We start from the raw sequence: 21,522 nt of genomic DNA on the forward strand, positions 1-21,522 counted from the left end.
GGCAGGGACGGGGGGAGAGACAGGAGGAGAGACAGACGGGGGGGAGAGAGAGAGGAGTAGAGACAGGAGGAGAGACAGGGACTGGGGGGGAGAGACAGGAGGAGAGGCAGGGACTGGGGGGGGAGAGAAAGAGGAGTAGAGACAGGAGTAGAGACAGGGACTGGGGGGGGGGAGAGAGGCAGGGACGGGGGGGAGAGAGAAAGGAGGAGAGACAGGAGGAGAGGCAGGGACGGGGGGGGAGAGAGGAGTAGAGACAGGAGGAGAGGCAGGGACGGGGCGGAGAGACAGGAGGAGAGGCAGGGACGGGGGGGAGAGAGACAGGAGGAGAGACAGGAGCAGAGACAGGGACTGGGGGGGGAGAGAGAGGAGGAGGGACAGGAGGAGAGACAGGAGCACACACCCTTGTTTCCAGGGACGGTCTGGGCTCTGGGGACTAACCTGCCTCCCTCTGTGTCTCCGCCCCTGGACAGCGTACGAGGAGTTACTGGAGGACCACAAGCTCGAAGGTCAGTCCCGGCCCCGCCCCCGCCCCCCCGGGCCGCGCTCTGATTGGTCTCCCGCCCGTGACGGGCAGGGCCGCCGGCCAGCCGCTGACGAGGCCGCTCCCCCTCTGTCTTTCAGTCTCCCGGGCGACCGATCGCTCCCCCCAGATGAAGGGCGGGAACATCGCCCTGGCGATCTTCATGCCAATCATCCTGGTCATCTTTCTGATTGGAGGAATCTACCTGTATTACACCAAGTAAGTCCCGCCCATTGCTGTCAGTGGGTCAGTGAGCGTGTGAGTCAGTGAGTCAGAGGGGTCAGAGGGTCAGTAGGTCAGTGAGTCATTGAGTCAGTGAGTGTGTGGGTCAGAGGGTCAGTGAGCGTATGAGTCAGAGGGTCAGAGGGTCAGAGGGTCAGAGGGTCAGAGGGTCAGTGGGTCATTGGGTCAGTGGGTCAGTGGGTCAGTGGGTCAGGTTCCAGGGAAAGTCTTTGTTTGGCCTGTCTCTCTCTCACACTGTGTCTCCTGTCTGTGTGTGGTTTGCAGGTTCCAGGGAAAGTCTTTGTTTGGCCTGTCTCTCTCTCACACTCACTCCTACAGCCCCATCACTGTGGAGTCAGACTTCAACAACCCCCTGTACGAGGCTGGGGTAAGACTGCCTGTCTCTCTGTCTGTGTACACCCCTAACCCCCTCTCCTCATCCCTCTCTCTCTCTCTCTTTTGAAGTTGTATGTTATTTAACTGGTTGCTGCTGTTCTGTGTTTATGTGTCTGGTGATTCCTTCAGTGTCTGTGTATTGGACAATACGGGAAAATAAGGACTTCATTGCACTTGTGCGTATGACAGTACACTGAACTGAACAAACACCTCTCCACCTGTCTCTCTCTCTGTCCCTGTTTGTCTCTCTTTTGTCTCTCTCTCTCTCTATCCTTCTCTCTTCTTGTTCCCATCTCTCTCTTTGTCCCTGTCTGTCTCTCTTCTTGTCCCTGTCTCTCTCTCTTTGTCCCTGTCTCACTTCTTGTCCCTGTCTCTCTCTTCTTGTTGCTGTCTGTCTCTCTCTTTGTCCCTCTCTCTCCCTCTGGCTCCTGTCTCCCTCTCTCTTTGTCCCTGTCTTTCTCTCCTTGTCCCTGTCTGTCTCTCTCCTCATGTCCTTGTCTCTCCTTGCTCAGGACACGAGGGAATACGAGGTGTCCATCTGAAGAGAACGGTGAGGGGAGAGACAGACAGACCAACGGCGTCTTGCCCCTCTCACGCCAGCGACTGGCCTGCCTCCTCCGGGCTGTCTGTCTCTGAGCCCTCGTGCTGATGAACTCTGTATCCTGCCTGTCTGTGTGCTTGTCCTTCGCCTGTCTCTCTGTCTCTGTCTGTTTCTCACTTCATGTGTGTCGGTTTCGGTCTGTGTGTCTGTGTCTCTCAGTCTGTCACTGTGTGTCTGTGTCTCTCAGTCTGTCACTGTGTGTCTGTGTCTCACAGTCTGTCACTGTGTGTCTGTGTCTCACAGTCTGTCACTGTGTGTCTGTGTCTCTCAGTCTGTCACTGTGTGTCTGTGTCTCTCAGTCTGTCACTGTGTGTCTGTGTCTCTCAGTCTGTCACTGTGTGTCTGTGTCTCACAGTCTGTCACTGTGTGTCTGTGTCTCTCAGTCTGTCACTGTGTGTCTGTGTCTCTCAGTCTGTCACTGTGTGTCTGTGTCTCTCAGTCTGTCACTGTGTGTCTGTGTCTCTCAGTCTGTCACTGTGTGTCTGTGTCTCTCAGTCTGTCACTGTGTGTCTGTGTCTCACAGTCTGTGTCTCAGTCTGTTACTGTGTGTTTGTGTCTGTGTGTGTCACTCTGTGGGTTTGTGTGTCTCTGTGTCTCTGTCTCACACACTGTGTGTTTGTGTCTCTCAGTCTGTCACTGTGTGTCTGTGTGTATCACACTGTGTCTGTGTCTATGAGTCTGTGTCTCAGTCTGTCACTGTGTGTCTGTGTGTATCACACTGTGTCTATGTCTATGAGTCTGTGTCTCAGTCTGTCACTGTGTGTCTGTGTGTATCACACTGTGTCTGTGTCTATGAGTCTGTGTCTCAGTCTGTCACTGTGTGTCTGTGTGTATGAGTCTGTGTCTCAGTCTGTCACTGTGTATCTGTGTATCACACTGTGTGTCTGTGTCTCAGTCTGTCACTGTGTATCTGTGTATCACACTGTGTGTCTGTGTCTCAGTCTGTCACTGTGTGTCTGTGTGTATCACACTGTGTGTCTGTGTCTCAGTCTGTCACTGTGTGTCTGTGTATCACACTGTGTCTGTGTCTATGAGTCTGTTCAAACTGAGACTGAGAGACAGACAGACAGAGAGCAGGAGACTGAAACAGACAGGCAGTGAGAGAGACAGGCTGACAGAGAGAGAGACAGGTAGAGACGTAGCCCATTGAATGTATATACTTGATTGAATATCAGATCTTCTCTATGAAAATATATATGTATACATCTGTCAACGATTCAGTGCCAAATTGAGCATCCTGTAATGTGAAAACAAGAGAATGTCACTTTCCTCCCATCTAAGTTGGCTGCCATAGTATCTCAGTTATCGCCGTCCCATTGCATTCTGGTCTTTGTAGTTTCTATTTATTGAGAAAAGCAAATTTTCTACTTTTCATCCTGCTCAATCCCCCATTGTTATCTGCAGCACTGTGTCAGTGACAAACACTCAGTATCATCACTCAGTGATAAACACACCCTCAGTAATAAACCCGCAGTGATAAACACACAGCAGGACAGGAGACACTGAGAGAGAGAGGAGATCACAGAGACTCCCTCATTAATAAACACACAGCAGGACAGGAGACACAGTAAGAGAGAGGAGATCACAGAGAGTCCCTCAGTAATAAACACACAGCAGGACAGGAGACACAGGGAGAGAGAGGAGATCACAGAGACTCCCTCAGTAATAAACACACAGCAGGACAGGAGACACAGGGAGAGAGAGGAGATCACAGAGACTCCCTCAGTATTAAACACACACAGGAGGACAGGAGACACAGTGAGAGAGAGGAGATCACAGAGAATCCCTCAGTAATAAACACACACAACAGGACAGGAGACACAGTGATAGAGAGGAGATCACAGAGAATCCCTCAGTAATAAACACACACAACAGGACAGGAGACACAGTGAGAGAGAGAGAGGAGATCACAGAGAATCCCTCAGTAATAAACACACACAACAGGACAGGAGACACAGGGAGAGAGAGGAGATCACAGAGACTCCCTCAGTAATAAACACACACAACAGGACAGGAGACACAGTGAGAGAGAGAGAGGAGATCACAGAGAGTCCCTCAATAATAACCACACACAACAGGACAGGAGACACAGTGAGAGAGAGGAGATCACAGAGAATCCCTCAGTAATAAACACACAGCAGGACAGGAGACACAGTGAGAGAGAGAGAGGAGATCACAGAGAGTCCCTCAATAATAACCACACACAACAGGACAGGAGACACAGTGAGAGAGAGGAGATCACAGAGAATCCCTCAGTAATAAACACACACAACAGGACAGGAAACAGTGAGAGAGAGAGATCACAGAGAAGCCCCAGTCATGAATACACTCAGCAGGACGGGAGACGCAGTGAGAGAGAGGAGATCAGAGAAGGCCTCAGTCATGAATACACACGTCGGGACGGGAGACACAGTGAGGCAGGTGACAGGGGTGAGGGTGTGTTGTATTGTGCTGTGCAGTCGAGGAGTGAACAGAACACGCTGCTTTCTCAGGTGCAGTGGTCACTGATCTCATCAGTGTTTATTTATGATCTGTTTATTGTTTATTAATTTTTATCAACTTGTTTGCTGAATAAAAAAACTTCATGGACTGCTCACTGTTGTCTGTTGTTCATAACTGGGACACTGCTGGAGAGAGGGAGACAGGAAGAGGGAGGAGAGAGACAGGAAGAGAAAGTAGGATGGAAAAGGAGAGAGGAGGAGAGGGAGGGAATAGAGATGGGGGGAAAGGGGAGAGAGAAGAGAAGAAAGGAGGAGAGAGAGAGTTATGAGTAAAAGTCAGATTGGCTTCTTGCCAGATCACCGCACATCTGATCACATTTACACCCTACACACACTGATAGACAAACACGTCCACCAAAAACACAAAGGAAACATTTTTGCCTGCTTTGTCGATTTCAAAAAAGCATTTGACTCGATTTGGCATGAGAGATTGTTTTATAAACTACTCCAAAGTGGCATAGGGGGCAAAGTGTACGACATAATTAAATCCATGTATTCAGAGAGCAAATGTGCAGTGAAAATTGGAAACACAAGGACTAAATTCTTCACCCAAGGCCGCGGGGTGAGACAGGGCTGCAGCCTGAGCCCAACACTGTTCAATATCTATATCAATGAATTAGCAGGAATGTTGGAGCAGTCTGCAGCTCCTGGTCTCACACTACACCACACAGAAATCAAGTTCCTGCTCTACGCAGATGACCTGGTCCTGCTGTCGCCCACAGAACAGGGGCTGCAGCAGAACCTGGCACTGCTGGAGCAGTACTGTCAGACCTGGGCACTGCCAGCCCATCTGGACCCAGAACAGCAGAGCCTGGCACTGCTGGAGCAGGACTGTCAGACCTGGGCACTGACAGTCAATCTGGACCCAGAACAGCAGAACCTGGCACTGCTGGAGCAGGACTGTCAGACCTGGGCACTGACAGCCCATCTGGACCCAGAACAGCAGAACCTGGCACTGCTGGAGCAGGACTGTCAGACCTGGGCACTGACAGCCCATCTGGACCTAGAACAGCAGAACCTGGCACTGCTGGAGCAGGACTGTCAGACCTGGGCACTGCCAGCCCATCTGGACCCAGAACAGCAGAACCTGGCACTGCTGGAGCAGGACTGTCAGACCTGGGCACTGACAGTCTATCTGGACCCAGAACAGCAGAACCTGGCACTGCTGGAGCAGTACTGTCAGACCTGGGCACTGACAGTCAATCTGGACCCAGAACAGCAGAACCTGGCACTGCTGGAGCAGGACTGTCAGACCTGGGCACTGACAGCCCATCTGGACCCAGAACAGCAGAACCTGGCACTGCTGGAGCAGTACTGTCAGACCTGGGCACTGCTGGAGCAGGACTGTCAGACCTGGACACTGACAGCCCATCTGGACCCAGAACAGCAGGACCTGGCACTGCTGGAGCAGGACTGTCAGACCTGGGCACTGACAGTCAATCTGGACCCAGAACAGCAGAACCTGGCACTGTTGGAGCAGGACTGTCAGACCTGGGCACTGACAGCCCATCTGGACCCAGAACAGCAGAACCTGGCACTGCTGGAGCAGGACTGTCAGACCTGGGCACTGACAGCCCATCTGGACCCAGAACAGCAGAACCTGGCACTGCTGGAGCAGGACTGTCAGACCTGGGCACTGACAGTCAATCTGGACCCAGAACAGCAGAACCTGGCACTGCTGGAGCAGTACTGTCAGACCTGGGCACTGACAGTCAATCTGGACAAGACCAGAGTTATGGTTTTCCAGAAGAAAGCCAGACCTCAGGGAAACAGGTACAAATTCACACTGAACAACAACACATTGGAGCACACATCCAGCTACACATATCTCGGTCTCACCATCAGCTCTTCCGGGAGTTTTGACCTGGCAGTGAAGGCACTGAGGGAGAAGGCACTCAGGGCTTTCTACGCAATAAGAAGGAGGCTCTTCAACATCAACCCACCAACAAGAATCTGGCTCCAAATATTTGAAAGTGTAATCCAACCCATTGCCCTGTACGGCAGTGAAGTGTGGGGTCCCCTCACAGACCAGGATTACACCCAATGGGACAAACACCCCACAGAAACTCTGCACATGGAGATCTGTAGAATCATCCTCCGTGTGCAGAGAAAAACTCCTAACAACGGGTGCAGGGCCGAATTAGGCCAGTACCTACTATTGATAAACATACAGAAAAGAATATTAAAGTATTGGCTACACCTAAAAAACAGTGACCAAAATTCCTACCACCACAAAGCCCTGCTGAGCCAAGAGCTGAGCCCAAAACAGAGCCCCCTGAGCCAGCTGGTCCTGAGGCTCACCGACCTGAGCCACACCGACACTAACCAGCCTCAGGACAGCACTGCTAGAGCACCACAACCCAGACTCAACCACATCACAGCACAGATCAAACAGCAATATCTCACACACTGGGACACACACACACAAACACAACATAAACTGGAATGCTACAGAACCTTAAACAGACAATACACACTAGCTGAATATTTGACCAAAATAAAAAATAACAAACAGAAACAGACCCTGACGAAGTACAGGCTCAGTGACCACACACACTGGACACAGGCAGACCTGGTTGCCCAGAGAGGACAGGCTCAGTGACCACAGTCTGGAGACACACACTGGACACAGGCAGACCTGGTTGTCCAGAGAGAACAGGCTCAGTGACCACAGCCTGGACACACACACTGGACACAGGCAGACCTGGTTGTCCAGAGAGGACAGGCTCAATGACCACAGCCTGGACACACACACTGGACACAGGCAGACCTGGCTGTCCAGAGAGGACAGGCTGTGCTCCCACTGCCAGCGGGGAGAAATAGAGACAGAGGTGCACTTCCTACTGCACTGTGACAGATACTCTGGGATTAGAGAAACATTCTTCCCGAAATTCAGAAATCTAATCCCAGAGTTCCCACACCTGCCAGAATCACAACGGGTCCCAATCCTACTGGGAGAGGGAGGAGGGAACTCAGTTGATCTGGCAGCCCAGTATGTGATCTCCTGTCCCAGCCTGAGGAACAGTGAGTCCGTCTCCCAATAATGCTCCAGCCGCCTACAGAATATGTCAATATTTTATAATATGTCTTTGTTGTAAATGTCTGTAACATGTCTGTAGATTTTATTTTACTTCTATTTTTTGTTTTGTTCCATGTTAATTTTATTATTTTTATTTGCTTTGGCAACACTGATTGTACCCATCGGTCATGCTAATAAAGCACCTTGAACTGAATTGAATTGAGTTATGTGGGAGAAGGAGGGGAGCACAGAGCAGAGGTCAGAGGTCAGAGCACTCTCCAGTCTCTCTCCCACAGAAGCCCCCCTGTCAGGACAGTGGACCCAGCGGGGACCCCGAACGCTGCAGGGGTGAGCTAGACTCCGTTTACTGCTGGGGCACATCTGAATGATGATGATGATACTCTTGGTCTATATAACACCTTTCCTCATGGCGCTCAACAGGAACGAGTCCAAAACCAGTGAAAAGAGCAGCAGCAGCAGGAACAGGAGGTGGACAGCAGCTCTCCGATACCCCTGGGGTACAGCTCCTGAGTGTTGGGGCGCAGCAGGAGATGTCCACGCTCCGGGGGGACAGACAGGAGAGGGGGGACTGGGCAGACTGGGGTTCGTTCAGGGCGGATCCAGAGACCCCCGCGAGGGGAGCTCCACAGTGGTCAGCGTGGGAGACAGTGTGGGCCGAGCTCAGGACAGAGAGAACTCAGCTCCACAGACACACAGGCTGAGCCCAGCCGAACAGAACCGAGACACTGTCACACACACACACAGTCTCACTGTCTCTGAGAGAGACACACACACACAGTGGTCAGCGTGGGAGACAGTGTGGGCCGAGCTCAGGACAGAGAGAACTCAGCTCCACAGACACACAGGCTGAGCCCAGCTGAACAGAACCGAGACACTGTCACACACACACACACACAGTCTCACTGTCTCTGAGAGACACACACAGTCTCACTGTCTCTGAGAGAGACACACACACACAGTGGTCAGCGTGGGAGACAGTGTGGGCCGAGCTCAGGACAGAGAGAACTCAGCTCCACAGACACACAGGCTGAGCCCAGCCGAACAGAACCGAGACACTGTCACACACACACACAGTCTCACTGTCTCTGAGAGAGAGACACACAGTCTCACTGTCTCTGAGAGAGGGGTCAGTCCACACACACACAGTCTCACTGTCTCTGAGAGACACACACACACAGTCTCACTGTCTCTGAGAGAGAGGGCTCAGTCCACACACACACAGTCTCACTGTCTCTGAGAGACACACACACAGTCTCACTGTCTCTGAGACACACACACACACAGTCTCACTGTCTCTGAGAGACACACACACAATGAAGCCCACGATTCCGCTTGACCCAGATAAGACCCCCTGCTGTACAGAGATTCAACATGGATACAGACAAGTGTGTCTTTCCTGAAGGCGGTCCCGCAACCCTGTAACACTGATGTCCTGTTGTAAACCCCCCCGGACTGCTCCGCGGAGTTCCCCCACCAAAGAGGCGAGGACGTGACGTGATGTCTCTTGTGATGGACTTACTGAATACACGCGCTCGTTATCACACAGAGCGAGTTGAAGGGTCGCGGAAGAGTCACCCGCTTGAATAGTTTGAAACAGACGTGAAGGCGTGTGTATAGACTATATCGACACGCAGGGACGTGAAAGACGTGCGGAACTCGTCTTTATTTACTTCTTTTTTTCATACAGTGTAATGGCGTCCAAACTCAGCGGACTCCAGTCCCGCATCGCGCCCACGCCCCTGAGGGCCTGGGGCCAATCACAGCAGAGTCCACCCTGCCGCCACGCCCACGGGCGTCGAAACCGGGTCCAATCACAGCAGGATCTCGTCGCAAGACACGCCCTCCACCACGCCCACCCCCTCGCCTTATCATGTCAGGTCGTGACGGTGAAGACAAACTATTCAGCGGGCAGACAAAACGTACCCGGCCAATCATCGGCCAGTATACCGGGCGAAAGGCGGGGTCTCCAAAACATCTCCACCAATCCCACTCATCTGCATGTCTTCGGGCCGGAGGCGGGGCTAGCTACACAAATAACCAATCCGTCAGCCTGGAATCCACAACCGGAAAAGCCTGATAGCGCCCCTCCTGCTGCGGATCAGCCAATCAGGTCAAAGGAGGTCGCGCAAGGCGGTTGATTGACGTCGAGTTCAGCCAACGGGCGGCGTCCGCTGTAGGTACGATGAAAAGCGATCAACACAATGGACGCTTGTTTATAATATAGTGACAAAGAATGAGACGCGGAGCACGGTGTTTTTATATGACAGGGAAAATAGAAAAATAAAATGTAAGCCATGATTTGTGTGTCACTGTCGTGCACTTCATGTGAACGTTGACCTTCAGCGTTCATCCAATAAACACATCATATCTGGCGGTACGTCGAGTCGGTGAATCTTTATAATTTCTTTAGAGAAGTAATGTGTTAAAGTCGACTCCGGGGATCCTGTACCGAGCACTGCTCACGACTGGTACGTGTGCAAAAGAGTACTGTATTTCTTCTCACTGTCTCCCTCAGTCAGTGTCTCAGTGTTAGTCCCTCTCTCCCTGTGTCTCCTGTCCTGCTGTGTCTGTTTAGTATTGAGGGAGTCTCTGTGATCTCCTCTCTCTCACTGTGTCTCCTGTCCTGCTGTGTGTGTTTATTACTGAGGGAGTCTCTGTGATCTCCTCTCTCACTGTGTCTCCTGTCCTGCTGTGTGTGTTTATTACTGAAGGAGTCTCTGTGATCTCTCTCTCTCTGTGTCTCCTGTCCTGCTGTGTGTGTTTATTACTGAAGGATTCTCTGTGATCTCCTCTCTCACTGTGTCTCCTGTCCTGCTGTGTGTGTTTATTACTGAAGGATTCTCTGTGATCTCCTCTCTCACTGTGTCTCCTGTCCTGCTGTGTGTGTTTATTACTGAGGGATTCTCCGTGATCTCCCCTCTCTCTCACTGTGTCTCCTGTCCTGCTGTGTGTGTATTACTGAGAGAGTCTCTGTTATCTCCTCTCTCACTGTGTCTCCTGTCCTGTTGTGTGTGTTGATTACTGAGGGCTTCTCTGTGATCTCCTCTCTCTCACTGTGTCTCCTGTCCTGCTGTGTGTGTTTATTACTGAGGGATTCTCTGTGATCTCCTCTCTCTCTCACTGTGTCTCCTGTCCTGCTGTGTGTGTTTATTACTGAGGGATTCTCTGTGATCTCCTCTCTCTCTCACTGTGTCTCCTGTCCTGCTGTGTGTGTTTATTACTGAGGGAGTCTCTGATCTCCTCTCTCACTGTGTCTCCTGTCCTGCTGTGTGTGTATTACTGAGAGAGTCTCTGTGATCTCCTCTCTCACTGTGTCTCCTGTCCTGTTGTGTGTGTTTATTACTGAGGGACTCTCTGTGATCTCCTCTCTCTCTCTCACTGTGTCTCCTGTCCTGCTGTGTGTGTATTACTGAGAGAGTCTCTGTGATCTCCTCTCTCACTGTGTCTCCTGTCCTGTTGTGTGTGTTGATTACTGAGGGCTTCTGTGTCTCTGTGATCTCCTCTCTCACTGTGTCTCCTGTCCTGCTGTGTGTGTTTAATACTGAGGGAGTCTCTGTGATCTCCTCTCTCACTGTGTCTCCTGTCCTGTGCATTAATGGCTGGTTCTTTGTTTCCAGTTTTAGCTTTGCACCCATGTCTGCGGAGCCCACAGGAAGTGAGCCGCCAGAAGTACTTCCTGTGACACCTGGGGGTCAGGAGGAGAAGTGCACAGGACTGGCGGGCAGCAGATATGTCAAGCTGAATGTAGGGGGCGCTCTGCACTACACTACCATCCAGACGCTGAGCAAGACGGACAACCTCCTGAAGAGCATGTGTACAGGGTCCACAGAGGCCACCATCGACTCAGAGGGTCAGACCAACTACCTGTCTCTCTCAGTGCAGTGTTACTGTACTGGAGTGTCCAGTCAGTGTGTCTGTATTAACCCCTCTCTCTCTCAGTGCAGTGTTATGTACTGGAGTGTCCAGTCAGTGTGTCTGTATTAACCCCTCTCTCTCTCTCAGTGCAGTGTTAATGTACTGGAGTGTCCAGTCAGTGTGTGTGTATTAACCCCTCTCTCTCTCAGTGCAGTGTTATGTACTGGAGTGTCCAGTCAGTGTGTCTGTATTAACCCCTCTCTCTCTCAGTGCAGTGTTAATGTACTGGAGTTTCCAGTCAGTGTGTGTGTATGAACCCCTCTCTCTCTCAGTGCAGTGTTAATGTACTGGAGTGTCCAGTCAGTGTGTCTGTATTAACCCCTCTCTCTCAGTGCAGTGTTAATGTACTGGAGTGTCCAGTCAGTGTGTGTGTATTAACCCCTCTCTCTCTCAGTGCAGTGTTAATGTACTGGAGTGTCCAGTCAGTGTGTGTGTATTAACCCCTCTCTCTCTCAGTGCAGTGTTCATGTACTGGAGTGTCCAGTCAGTGTGTCTGTATTAACCCCTCTCTCTCTCTCAGTGCAGTGTTAATGTACTCTAGTGTCCAGTCAGTGTGTATGTATTAACCCCTCTCTTTCTCTGTTATAGGCTGGGTTATAGTGGACCGCAGTGGGCGTCACTTTGATTCTGTGCTGAATTTTCTTCGGGATGGCTCGGTACCCCTGCCGGAGACGACCCGCGAACTGGAGGAGGTTCTGCTTGAGGCCCGGTTCTACAGAGTCCAGGGGCTCGTTCAGCACTGCCTGACCGCTCTGCAGGTACTGAGCGCACACCCAGACACACCCGCTGAGAGACAGAGAGATAGAGGGGTTAATATAGACAGCACAGGTCCTGCTGAGCCAAGAGCTGAGCCCAAAACAGAGCCCCCTGAGCCAGCTGGTCCTGAGGCTCACCGACCTGAGCCACACCAACACTAACCAGCCTCAGGACAGCACTGCTAGAGCACCACAACCCAGACTCAACCACATCACAGCACAGATCAAACAGCAATATCTCACACACTGGGACACACACACAAACACAACATAAACTGGAATGCTACAGAACCTTAAACAGACAATACACACTAGCTGAATATTTGACCAAAATAAAAAATAACAAACAGAAACAGACCCTGACGAAGTACAGGCTCAGTGACCACAGCCTGGACACACACACTGGACACAGGCAGACCTGGCTGTCCAGAGAGGACAGGCTCAGTGACCACAGCCTGGACACACACACTGGACACAGACAGATCTGGTTGCTCAGAGAGGACAGGCTCAGTGACCACATCCTGGACACACACACTGGACACAGGCAGACCTGGCTGTCCAGAGAGGACAGGCTCAGTGACCACAGCCTGGACACACACACACTGGACACAGGTAGACCTGGCTGGCCAGAGAGGACAGGCTCAGTGACCACAGCCTGGACACACACACACTGGACACAGGCAGACCTGGCTGTCCAGAGAGGACAGGCTCAGTGACCACAGCCTGGACACACACACTGGACAGAGGCAGATCTGGTTGTCCAGAGAGGACAGGCTCAGTGACCACAACCTGGCCATAGAAACTGGGCGACACAGGCAGACCTGGCTGCCCAGAGAGGACAGGCTCAGTGACCACAGCCTGGACACACACACTGGACACAGGCAGACCTGGCTGTCCAGAGAGGACAGGCTCAGTGACCACAGCCTGGACACACACACTGGACACAGGCAGACCTGGCTGTCCAGAGAGGACAGGCTGTGCTCCCACTGCCAGCAGGGAGAAATAGAGACAGAGGTGCACTTCCTACTGCACTGTGACAGATACTCTGGGATTAGAGAAACATTCTTCCCCAAATTCAGAAATCTAATCCCAGAGTTCCCACACCTGCCAAAACCACAACAGGTCCCAATCCTACTGGGAGAGGGAAGAGGGAACTCAGTTGGTCTGGCAGCCCAGTATGTGATCTCCTGTCCCAGCCTGAGGAACAGTGAGCCTGTCTCTCAATAATAATAATACAGTGTGTGATCTCCTGTCCCAGCCTGAGGAACAGACAGTGAGCCTGTCTCTCAATAATAATAATACAGTGTGATCTCCTGTCCCAGCCTGAGGAACAGACAGTGAGCCCGTCTCTCAATAATAATAATACAGTGTGTGATCTCCTGTCCCAGCCTGAGGAACAGTGAGCCTCTCAATAATAATAATACAGTGTGTGATCTCCTGTCCCAGCCTGAGGAACAGACAGTGAGCCTGTCTCTCAATAATAATAATACAGTGTGTGATCTCCTGTCCCAGCCTGAGGAACAGACAGTGAGCCCGTCTCTCGATAATAATAATACAGTGTGTGATCTCCTGTCCCAGCCTGAGGAACAGACAGTGAGCCCGTCTCTCAATAATAATAATACAGTGTGTGATCTCCTGTCCCAGCCTGAGCAACAGACAGTGAGCCTGTCTCTCAATAATAATAATACAGTGTGTGATCTCCTGTCCCAGCCTGAGGAACAGACAGTGAGCCCGTCTCTCAATAATAATAATACAGTGTGTGATCTCCTGTCCCAGCCTGAGGAACAGACAGTGAGCCCGTCTCTCAATAATAATAATACAGTGTGTGATCTCCTGTCCCAGCCTGAGGAACAGACAGTGAGCCCGTCTCTCAATAATAATAATACAGTGTGTGATCTCCTGTCCCAGCCTGAGGAACAGACAGTGAGCCCGTCTCTCAATAATAATAATACAGTGTGTGATCTCCTGTCCCAGCCTGAGGAACAGACAGTGAGCCCGTCTCTCAATAATAATAATACAGTGTGTGATCTCCTGTCCCAGCCTGAGGAACGGTGAGTCTATCTCTCAATCATGCTCCATTTGGCTAGAGTCTATGTATCTTATGATTGTGGCTTTATTGTAAATGTCGGTTTTGTTTATGTCAAGTGTATTTGTTTTGCTTTGGCAGCACTGATTGTATTAATTGTTCATGCATATAAGACACCTTGAATTGGATTGAGAGGGACTCCACTGCGTCCAGCAGAGGACTGGGGGGACTGACTGGTGTCCTGCTCTGTGTTTTCAGAAGCAGAGGGAGAGACATGAGGGTCTGTGCCGAATCCCCATGATCACGTCTCAGAAGGAGGAGCAGAGAATGATCTCGTGGAGGAAGGTGAGCAGACGTCCCAGTACATCGTGCTTAGAGCTGCAGGACTACGGCTCCCACAGTCCTCTGCATAGACCCACCTGTGGATTGCATCCTGGGAAGTGTAGTTCTTCCCTTTGGTTTCTGCCCTTGTGTGATTTATCCTCCCTGTCCCACTTGATGCTGCAGGACTACGGCTCCCACCGTCCTCTGCATGGCACCACCCATGTTCTGAATCCTGGGAAGTGTAGTTCTTCCCTCTGTGTTCGGTCGTTCGTGAATTATGCTGTGTGTCCTCCATGGAGCAGCAGGACAGCACCTCCAGCAGGTCTTCCCCGGGCACCACCCTTGGAGGCGATGCTGGGACGTGTAGTTCTGTGTCCTCCTCCAAGACTCCAGCTCGCACAGGCCTCCCCTGGGCACCGTGCGGTTGTGTGGGGGGGGTGGGGGTTCTGGGAAATGTAGTTCCTCCCTTGGGATTCAGCCATTTTCGACTCAGACCTGGTGTGCCCTTTCATTTTCAGCCTGTGGTGAAGCTCCAGCACAACAGAGGGAACAACAAGTACTCCTACACCAGGTAATGGCCTACCACCCCCCCACGCCTTCCCCACCCCCGTCTCCGTGGAGACCGCCTGGCGGTGACGTCCCCTTGCCCCCCTCTCCAGCAACTCGGACGACAACCTGCTGAAGAACATCGAGCTGTTCGACAAGCTGGGGCTGCGCTTCAACGGGCGCGTGCTCTTCACCAAGGACGTGCTGGGGGACGAGATCTGCTGCTGGTCCTTCTACGGCGACGGGCGCAAGATCGCGGAGGTCTGCTGCACCTCCATCGTCTACGCCACCGAGAAGAAGCAGACCAAGGTGCGAGTCTGCTTAACCCCTCTCTCTCTCAGTGCAGTGTTAATGTACTGGAGTGTCCAGTCAGTGTGTGTGTATGAACCCCTCTCTCTCTCAGTGCAGTGTTCATGTACTGGAGTGTCCAGTCAGTGTGTGTGTATGAACCCCTCTCTCTCAGTGCAGTGTTAATGTACTGGAGTGTCCAGTCAGTGTGTGTGTATTAACCCCTCTCTCTCTCAGTGCAGTGTTAATGTACTGGAGTGTCCAGTCAGTGTGTGTGTATTAACCCCTCTCTCTCTCAGTGCAGTGTTAATGTACTGGAGTGTCCAGTCAGTGTGTGTGTATGAACCCCTCTCTCTCTCAGTGCAGTGTTAATGTACTGGAGTGTCCAGTCAGTGTGTCTGTATGAACCCCTCTCTCTCTCAGTGCAGTGTTAATGTACTGGAGTGTCCAGTCAGTGTGTCTGTATGAACCCCTCTCTCTCTCAGTGCAGTGTTCATGTACTGGAGTGTCCAGTGTGTCTGTATGAACCCCTCTCTCTCTCTCTCAGTGCAGTGTTAATGTACTGGAGTGTCAGTCAGTGTGTCTGTATTAACCCCCCTCTCTCTCTCAGTGCAGTGTTAATGTACTGGAGTGTCCAGTCAGTGTGTCTGTATTAACCCCTCTCTCTCTCAGTGCAGTGTTAATGTACTGGAGTGTCCAGTCAGTGTGTCTGTATTAACCCCTCTCTCTCTCTCAGTCTAGTGTTAATGTACTGGAGTGTCCAGTCAGTGTGTCTGTATTAACCCCTCTCTCTCTCAGTGCAGTGTTCATGTACTGGAGTGTCCAGTCAGTGTGTGTGTATGAACCCCTCTCTCTCTCAGTGCAGTGTTCATGTACTGGAGTGTCCAGTCAGTGTGTGTGTATGAACCCCTCTCTCTCTCAGTGCAGTGTTCATGTACTGGAGTGTCCAGTCAGTGTGTCTGTATTAACCCCTCTCTCTCAGTGCAGTGTTAATGTACTGGAGTGTCCAGTCAGTGTGTCTGTATTAACCCCTCTCTCTCTCAGTGCAGTGTTCATGTACTGGAGTGTCCAGTCAGTGTGTGTGTATGAACCCCTCTCTCTCTCAGTGCAGTGTTAATGTACTGGAGTGTCCAGTCAGTGTGTCTGTATTAACCCCTCTCTCTCTCTCAGTGCAGTGTTAATGTACTGGAGTGTCCAGTCAGTGTGTCTGTATTAACCCCTCTCTCTCTCTCAGTGCAGTGTTAATGTACTGGAGTGTCCAGTCAGTGTGTCTGTATGAACCCCTCTCTCTCTCAGTGCAGTGTTCATGTACTGGAGTGTCCAGTCAGTGTGTGTGTATGAACCCCTCTCTCTCTCAGTGCAGTGTTAATGTACTGGAGTGTCCAGTCAGTGTGTCTGTATTAACCCCTCTCTCTCTCAGTGCAGTGTTAATGTACTGGAGTGTCCAGTCAGTGTGTCTGTATGAACCCCTCTCTCTCAGTGCAGTGTTAATGTACTGGAGTGTCCAGTCAGTGTGTCTGTATGAACCCCTCTCTCTCTCAGTGCAGTGTTAATGTACTGGAGTGTCCAGTCAGTGTGTCTGTATTAACCCCTCTCTCTCTCAGTGCAGTGTTAATGTACTGGAGTGTCCAGTCAGTGTGTCTGTATTAACCCATCTCTCTCTCTCAGTGCAGTGTTAATGTACTGGAGTGTCCAGTCAGTGTGTCTGTATTAACCCATCTCTCTCTCTCAGTGCAGTGTTAATGTACTGGAGTGTCCAGTCAGTGTGTCTGTATTAACCCCTCTCTCTCTCAGTGCAGTGTTAATGTACTGGAGTGTCCAGTCAGTGTGTCTGTATTAACCCCTCTCTCTCTCAGTGCAGTGTTAATGTACTGGAGTGTCCAGTCAGTGTGTCTGTATTAACCCCTCTCTCTCTCAGTGCAGTGTTAATGTACTGGAGTGTCCAGTCAGTGTGTCTGTATTAACCCCTCTCTCTCTCAGTGCAGTGTTAATGTACTGGAGTGTCCAGTCAGTGTGTCTGTATTAACCCCTCTCTCTCTCAGTGCAGTGTTAATGTACTGGAGTGTCCAGTCAGTGTGTGTGTATTAACCCCTCTCTCTCTCAGTGCAGTGTTAATGTACTGGAGTGTCCAGTCAGTGTGTCTGTATTAACCCCTCTCTCTCTCAGTGCAGTGTTAATGTACTGGAGTGTCCAGTCAGTGTGTCTGTATTAACCCCTCTCTCTCTCAGTGCAGTGTTAATGTACTGGAGTGTCCAGTCAGTGTGTCTGTATTAACCCCTCTCTCTCTCAGTGCAGTGTTAATGTACTGCAGTGTCCAGTCAGTGTGTGTGTATTAACCCCTCTCTCTCTCTCAGGTGGAGTTCCCAGAGGCTCGTATTTTCGAAGAGACTCTCAACATCCTCATCTATGAGAAAGGATCAGGGGGCGTGGCTTCCTCCATCCTGGACACCGGGGGTGCGGCCTTGTCGCCCGGCAGCCTCCACTCAGAGGAGGAAGGGGGCGGGGCCGGGGGCGGGGACAGGAGGGTGAGGCGGATTCACGTGCGCAGACACATCACGCACGACGAGAGAGGTCACGGGCAGCAGACTGTGTACAAGGACTGATCCTGGGGAATGGGGTCAGGGGTCAGGGGTCAGGGGTCACGGGCAGCAGACTGTGTACACGGACTGATCCTGGGGAAGGGGGTCAGGGGTCAGGGGTCACGGGCAGCAGACCGTGTACACGGACTGATCCCGGGGGAGGGGTCAGGGGTCAGAGGTCACGGGCAGCAGACTGTGCACAAGGACTGATCCCGGGGGAGGGGTCAGGGGTCAGAGGTCACGGGCAGCAGACTGTGCACAAGGGCTGATCCCGGGGGGTGGGGTCAGGGGTCAGAGGTCACGGGCAGCAGACTGTGCACAAGGGCTGATCCCGGGGGAGGGGTCAGGCAGCGATCAGGGGTACAGGGGTACAGGCAGTGGAGAAAGGAGGGATGTTTATCCTTCAGACCGCAGTGAGGGACTCATCTTGATAATTCACTTTACTGTGCAGCATTATTCAGTTTTTTTGGTATTAAGTTATTTATATGATGATAATTCCGTTTTTGTATTTATTTGAGTTTTTCATTGAAATGTTTTTTTTAAGCACAAGTTGAAGATACTCTTGTTTTTTCCATCAGCTCTTAGTGATGAACACACACAGCAGGACAGGAGACACAGGGAGAGAGAGGAGATCACAGAGACTCCCTCAGTAATACACACACACAGCAGGACAGGAGACACAGGGAGAGAGAGGAGATCACAGAGACTCCCTCAGTAATACACACACACAACAGGACAGGAGACACAGGGAGAGAGAGGAGATCACAGAGACTCCCTCAGTAATAAACACACACAACAGGACAGGAGACACAGGGAGAGAGAGGAGATCACAGAGACTCCCTCAGTAATACACACACACAGCAGGACAGGAGACACAGTGAGAGAGAGGAGATCACATAGACTCCCTCAGTAATACACACACAGCAGGACAGGAGACACAGGGAGAGAGAGGAGATCACAGAGACTCCCTCAGTAATACACACACACAGCAGGACAGGAGACACAGGGAGAGAGAGGAGATCACAGAGACTCCCTCAGTAATACACACACACAGCAGGACAGGAGACACAGGGAGAGAGAGGAGATCACAGAGACTCCCTCAGTAATACACACACACAACAGGACAGGAGACACAGGGAGAGAGAGGAGATCACAGAGACTCCCTCAGTAATAAACACACACAACAGGACAGGAGACACAGGGAGAGAGAGGAGATCACAGAGACTCCCTCAGTAATACACACACACAGCAGGACAGGAGACACAGTGAGAGAGAGGAGATCACATAGACTCCCTCAGTAATACACACACAGCAGGACAGGAGACACAGGGAGAGAGAGGAGATCACAGAGACTCCCTCAGTAATACACACACACAGCAGGACAGGAGACACAGGGAGAGAGAGGAGATCACAGAGAATCCCTCAGTAATAAACACACACAACAGGACAGGAGACAGTGAGAGAGAGGAGATCACAGAGACTCCCTCAGTATTAAACACACACAGCAGGACAGGAGACACAGTGAGAGAGAGGAGATCACAGAGACTCCCTCAGTAATAAACACACACAACAGGACAGGAGACACAGTGAGAGAGAGGAGATCACAGAGACTCCCTCAGTAATAAACACACACAACAGGACAGGAGACAGTGAGAGAGAGGAGATCACAGAGACTCCCTCAGTATTAAACACACACAGCAGGACAGGAGACACAGTGAGAGAGAGGAGATCACAGAGACTCCCTCAGTAATAAACACACACAACAGGACAGGAGACACAGTGAGAGAGAGAGAGGAGATCACAGAGAATCCCTCAGTAATAAACACAACAGGACAGGAGACACAGTGAGAGAGGAGATCACAGAGACTCCCTCAGTAATAAACACACACAGCAGGACAGGAGACACAGTGAGAGAGGAGATCACAGAGACTCCCTCAGTAATAAACACACACAGCAGGACAGGAGACACAGTGAGAGAGGAGATCACAGAGACTCCCTCAGTAATAAACACACACAACAGGACAGGAGACATGGTGAGAGAGGAGATCACAGAGACTCCCTCAGTAATAAACACACACAGCAGGACAGGAGACATAGTGAGAGAGAGGAGATCAGTGAGAATCCCTCAGTAATAAACACACACAACAAGACAGGAGGCACAGTGAGAGAGAGGGGAGATCACGGAGACTCTCTCAGTAATACACACACACAACAGGACAGGAGACACAGTGAGAGAGAGGGGAGATCACTGAGACTCCCTCAGTAATACACACACACAACAGGACAGGAGACACAGTGAGAGAGGGGGGAGATCACAGAGACTCCCTCAGTAATACACACACACAACAGGACAGGAGACACAGTGAGAGAGAGGGGAGATCACAGAGACTCCCTCAGTAATAAACACACACAACAGGACAGGAGACACAGTGAGAGAGAGGAGATCACAGAGACTCCCTCAGTAATAAACACACACAACAGGACAGGAGACACAGTGAGAGAGAGGCGATCACAGGACAGGAGACACAGTGAGAGAGAGAGGCGATCACAGGACAGGAGACACAGTGAGAGAGAGAGGCGATCACAGGACAGGAGACACAGTGAGAGAGAGAGGCGATCACAGGACAGGAGACGCAGGGAGAAAGGAGATCACAGAGAGTCCCTCAGTCATAAACACACACAGCAGGACAGGAGACACAGGGAGAGAGAGGAGAGAATACAGCAGTCTGTCCTGTTTCTCAGGGCTGGACGACTGTAGCTCTGCTGATCCTTGTTGCTCCTTGAATTTGGTTTTGTATTTATTGTAAATGTGTTTCTGCTCCCGGAAGCTCATGGTTCTGGCCCGGTCTCTCGTACCCTGTGCCGGTACGCCTGTGGTTCTGTCCCGGTCTGTGGCACTGACCGCTGGACACTGACCAACACAGGCACTGACTGCTGGACACTGGCTCACCACAGGGACTGACCGCTGGACACTGGCTCACCACAGGGACTGACCGCTGGACACTGACTGACCGCTGGACACTGACCAACACAGGCACTGACTGCTGGACACTGGCTCACCACAGGGACTGACCACTGGACACTGGCTCACCACAGGCACTGACCAACACAGGGACTGACCGCTGGACACTGACTCACCACAGGGACTGACCGCTGGACACTGACTCACCACAGGCACTGACCAGCACAGGGACTGACCGCTGGACACTGACTCACCACAGGCACTGACCACTGGACACTGACCAACACAGGGACTGACCAGCACAGGGACTGACCACTGGACACTGACTCACCACAGGGACTGACTGCTGGACACTGACTGCTGGACACTGACCAGCACAGGGACTGACCAGCAGACACTTCCAAGCAGATCAAGTGCCAGTAGTTTGACCACGAGCCGGGCTGCTGTGTCCTGAGGCGAGAGGGAGTCTGAGCCTGAATAAAACCTCATCATGTCTGTCCAGACCTGGTCTGTCCTTCTGAGTGAGTGTGAGTGAGACAGAGGTCAACACAGAGCCTGAGAGAGTCAGGGTCTGACCAGTCACACACACACACACACCCCACTGAGCACGTCTGGGATCAACTCACCCATCCCTGAACAACACAGAGCCTGAGAGAGTCAGGGCCTGACCAGTCACACACACACACACCCCACTGAGCACGTCTGGGATCAACTCACCCATCCCTGTACAACACAGAGCCTGAGAGAGTCAGGGCCTGACCAGTCACACACACACACACACACCCCACTGAGCACGTCTGGGATCAACTCACCCATCCCTGTACAACACAGAGCCTGAGAGAGTCAG

The 21,522-nt window shown here is 51.7% G+C and overlaps 2 protein-coding genes across 9 annotated transcripts in view; both read left to right on the plus strand.

The window, feature by feature from the left end:
* Positions 1-4,333, plus strand: part of sez6l2 (seizure related 6 homolog (mouse)-like 2) — a 29,174-nt gene extending 24,841 nt beyond the window's left edge. For 2 of the 4 annotated variants that reach the window (XM_069188362.1, XM_069188363.1), the window contains exons 16-19: positions 471-506; positions 622-739; positions 1,028-1,130; positions 1,651-4,333. In XM_069188362.1, coding sequence (XP_069044463.1) covers positions 471-506; positions 622-739; positions 1,028-1,130; positions 1,651-1,680 — 287 coding nt within the window. In that variant the 3' untranslated portion in view covers positions 1,681-4,333. The remainder of the gene's footprint in view (positions 1-470; positions 507-621; positions 740-1,027; positions 1,131-1,650) is intronic. The other 2 variants (XM_069188364.1, XM_069188365.1) reach the window with 1 other exon arrangement.
* A 4,866-nt stretch (positions 4,334-9,199) lies between these two features.
* kctd13 (potassium channel tetramerization domain containing 13) lies at positions 9,200-21,176 on the plus strand. Of its 5 annotated transcripts, XR_011189334.1 has the most exons (8): positions 9,464-9,748; positions 10,898-11,130; positions 11,784-11,953; positions 14,235-14,321; positions 14,819-14,871; positions 14,960-15,155; positions 17,489-20,887; positions 20,935-21,176. XR_011189334.1 is itself a non-coding variant. In XM_069188375.1 (7 exons), exons 2-7 carry the CDS (start codon positions 10,914-10,916, stop codon positions 17,735-17,737), a joined length of 972 nt encoding a protein of 323 aa, XP_069044476.1. In that variant the 5' UTR covers positions 9,200-9,457; positions 10,898-10,913; the 3' UTR covers positions 17,738-21,176. The 5 variants fall into 5 exon arrangements, 4 of the variants coding, with proteins under 4 accessions (XP_069044476.1, XP_069044474.1, XP_069044477.1 ...); XM_069188375.1 differs by lacking the exon at positions 9,464-9,748 and adding an exon at positions 9,200-9,457 and having other exon boundaries at positions 17,489-21,176; XM_069188373.1 differs by having other exon boundaries at positions 17,489-21,176.
* Positions 21,177-21,522: the final 346 nt, after the last annotated feature.

The sequence above is a fragment of the Lepisosteus oculatus genome, chromosome 4 (assembly GCF_040954835.1).
Source record: "Lepisosteus oculatus isolate fLepOcu1 chromosome 4, fLepOcu1.hap2, whole genome shotgun sequence".
Lineage (NCBI taxonomy): Eukaryota > Metazoa > Chordata > Actinopteri > Semionotiformes > Lepisosteidae > Lepisosteus > Lepisosteus oculatus.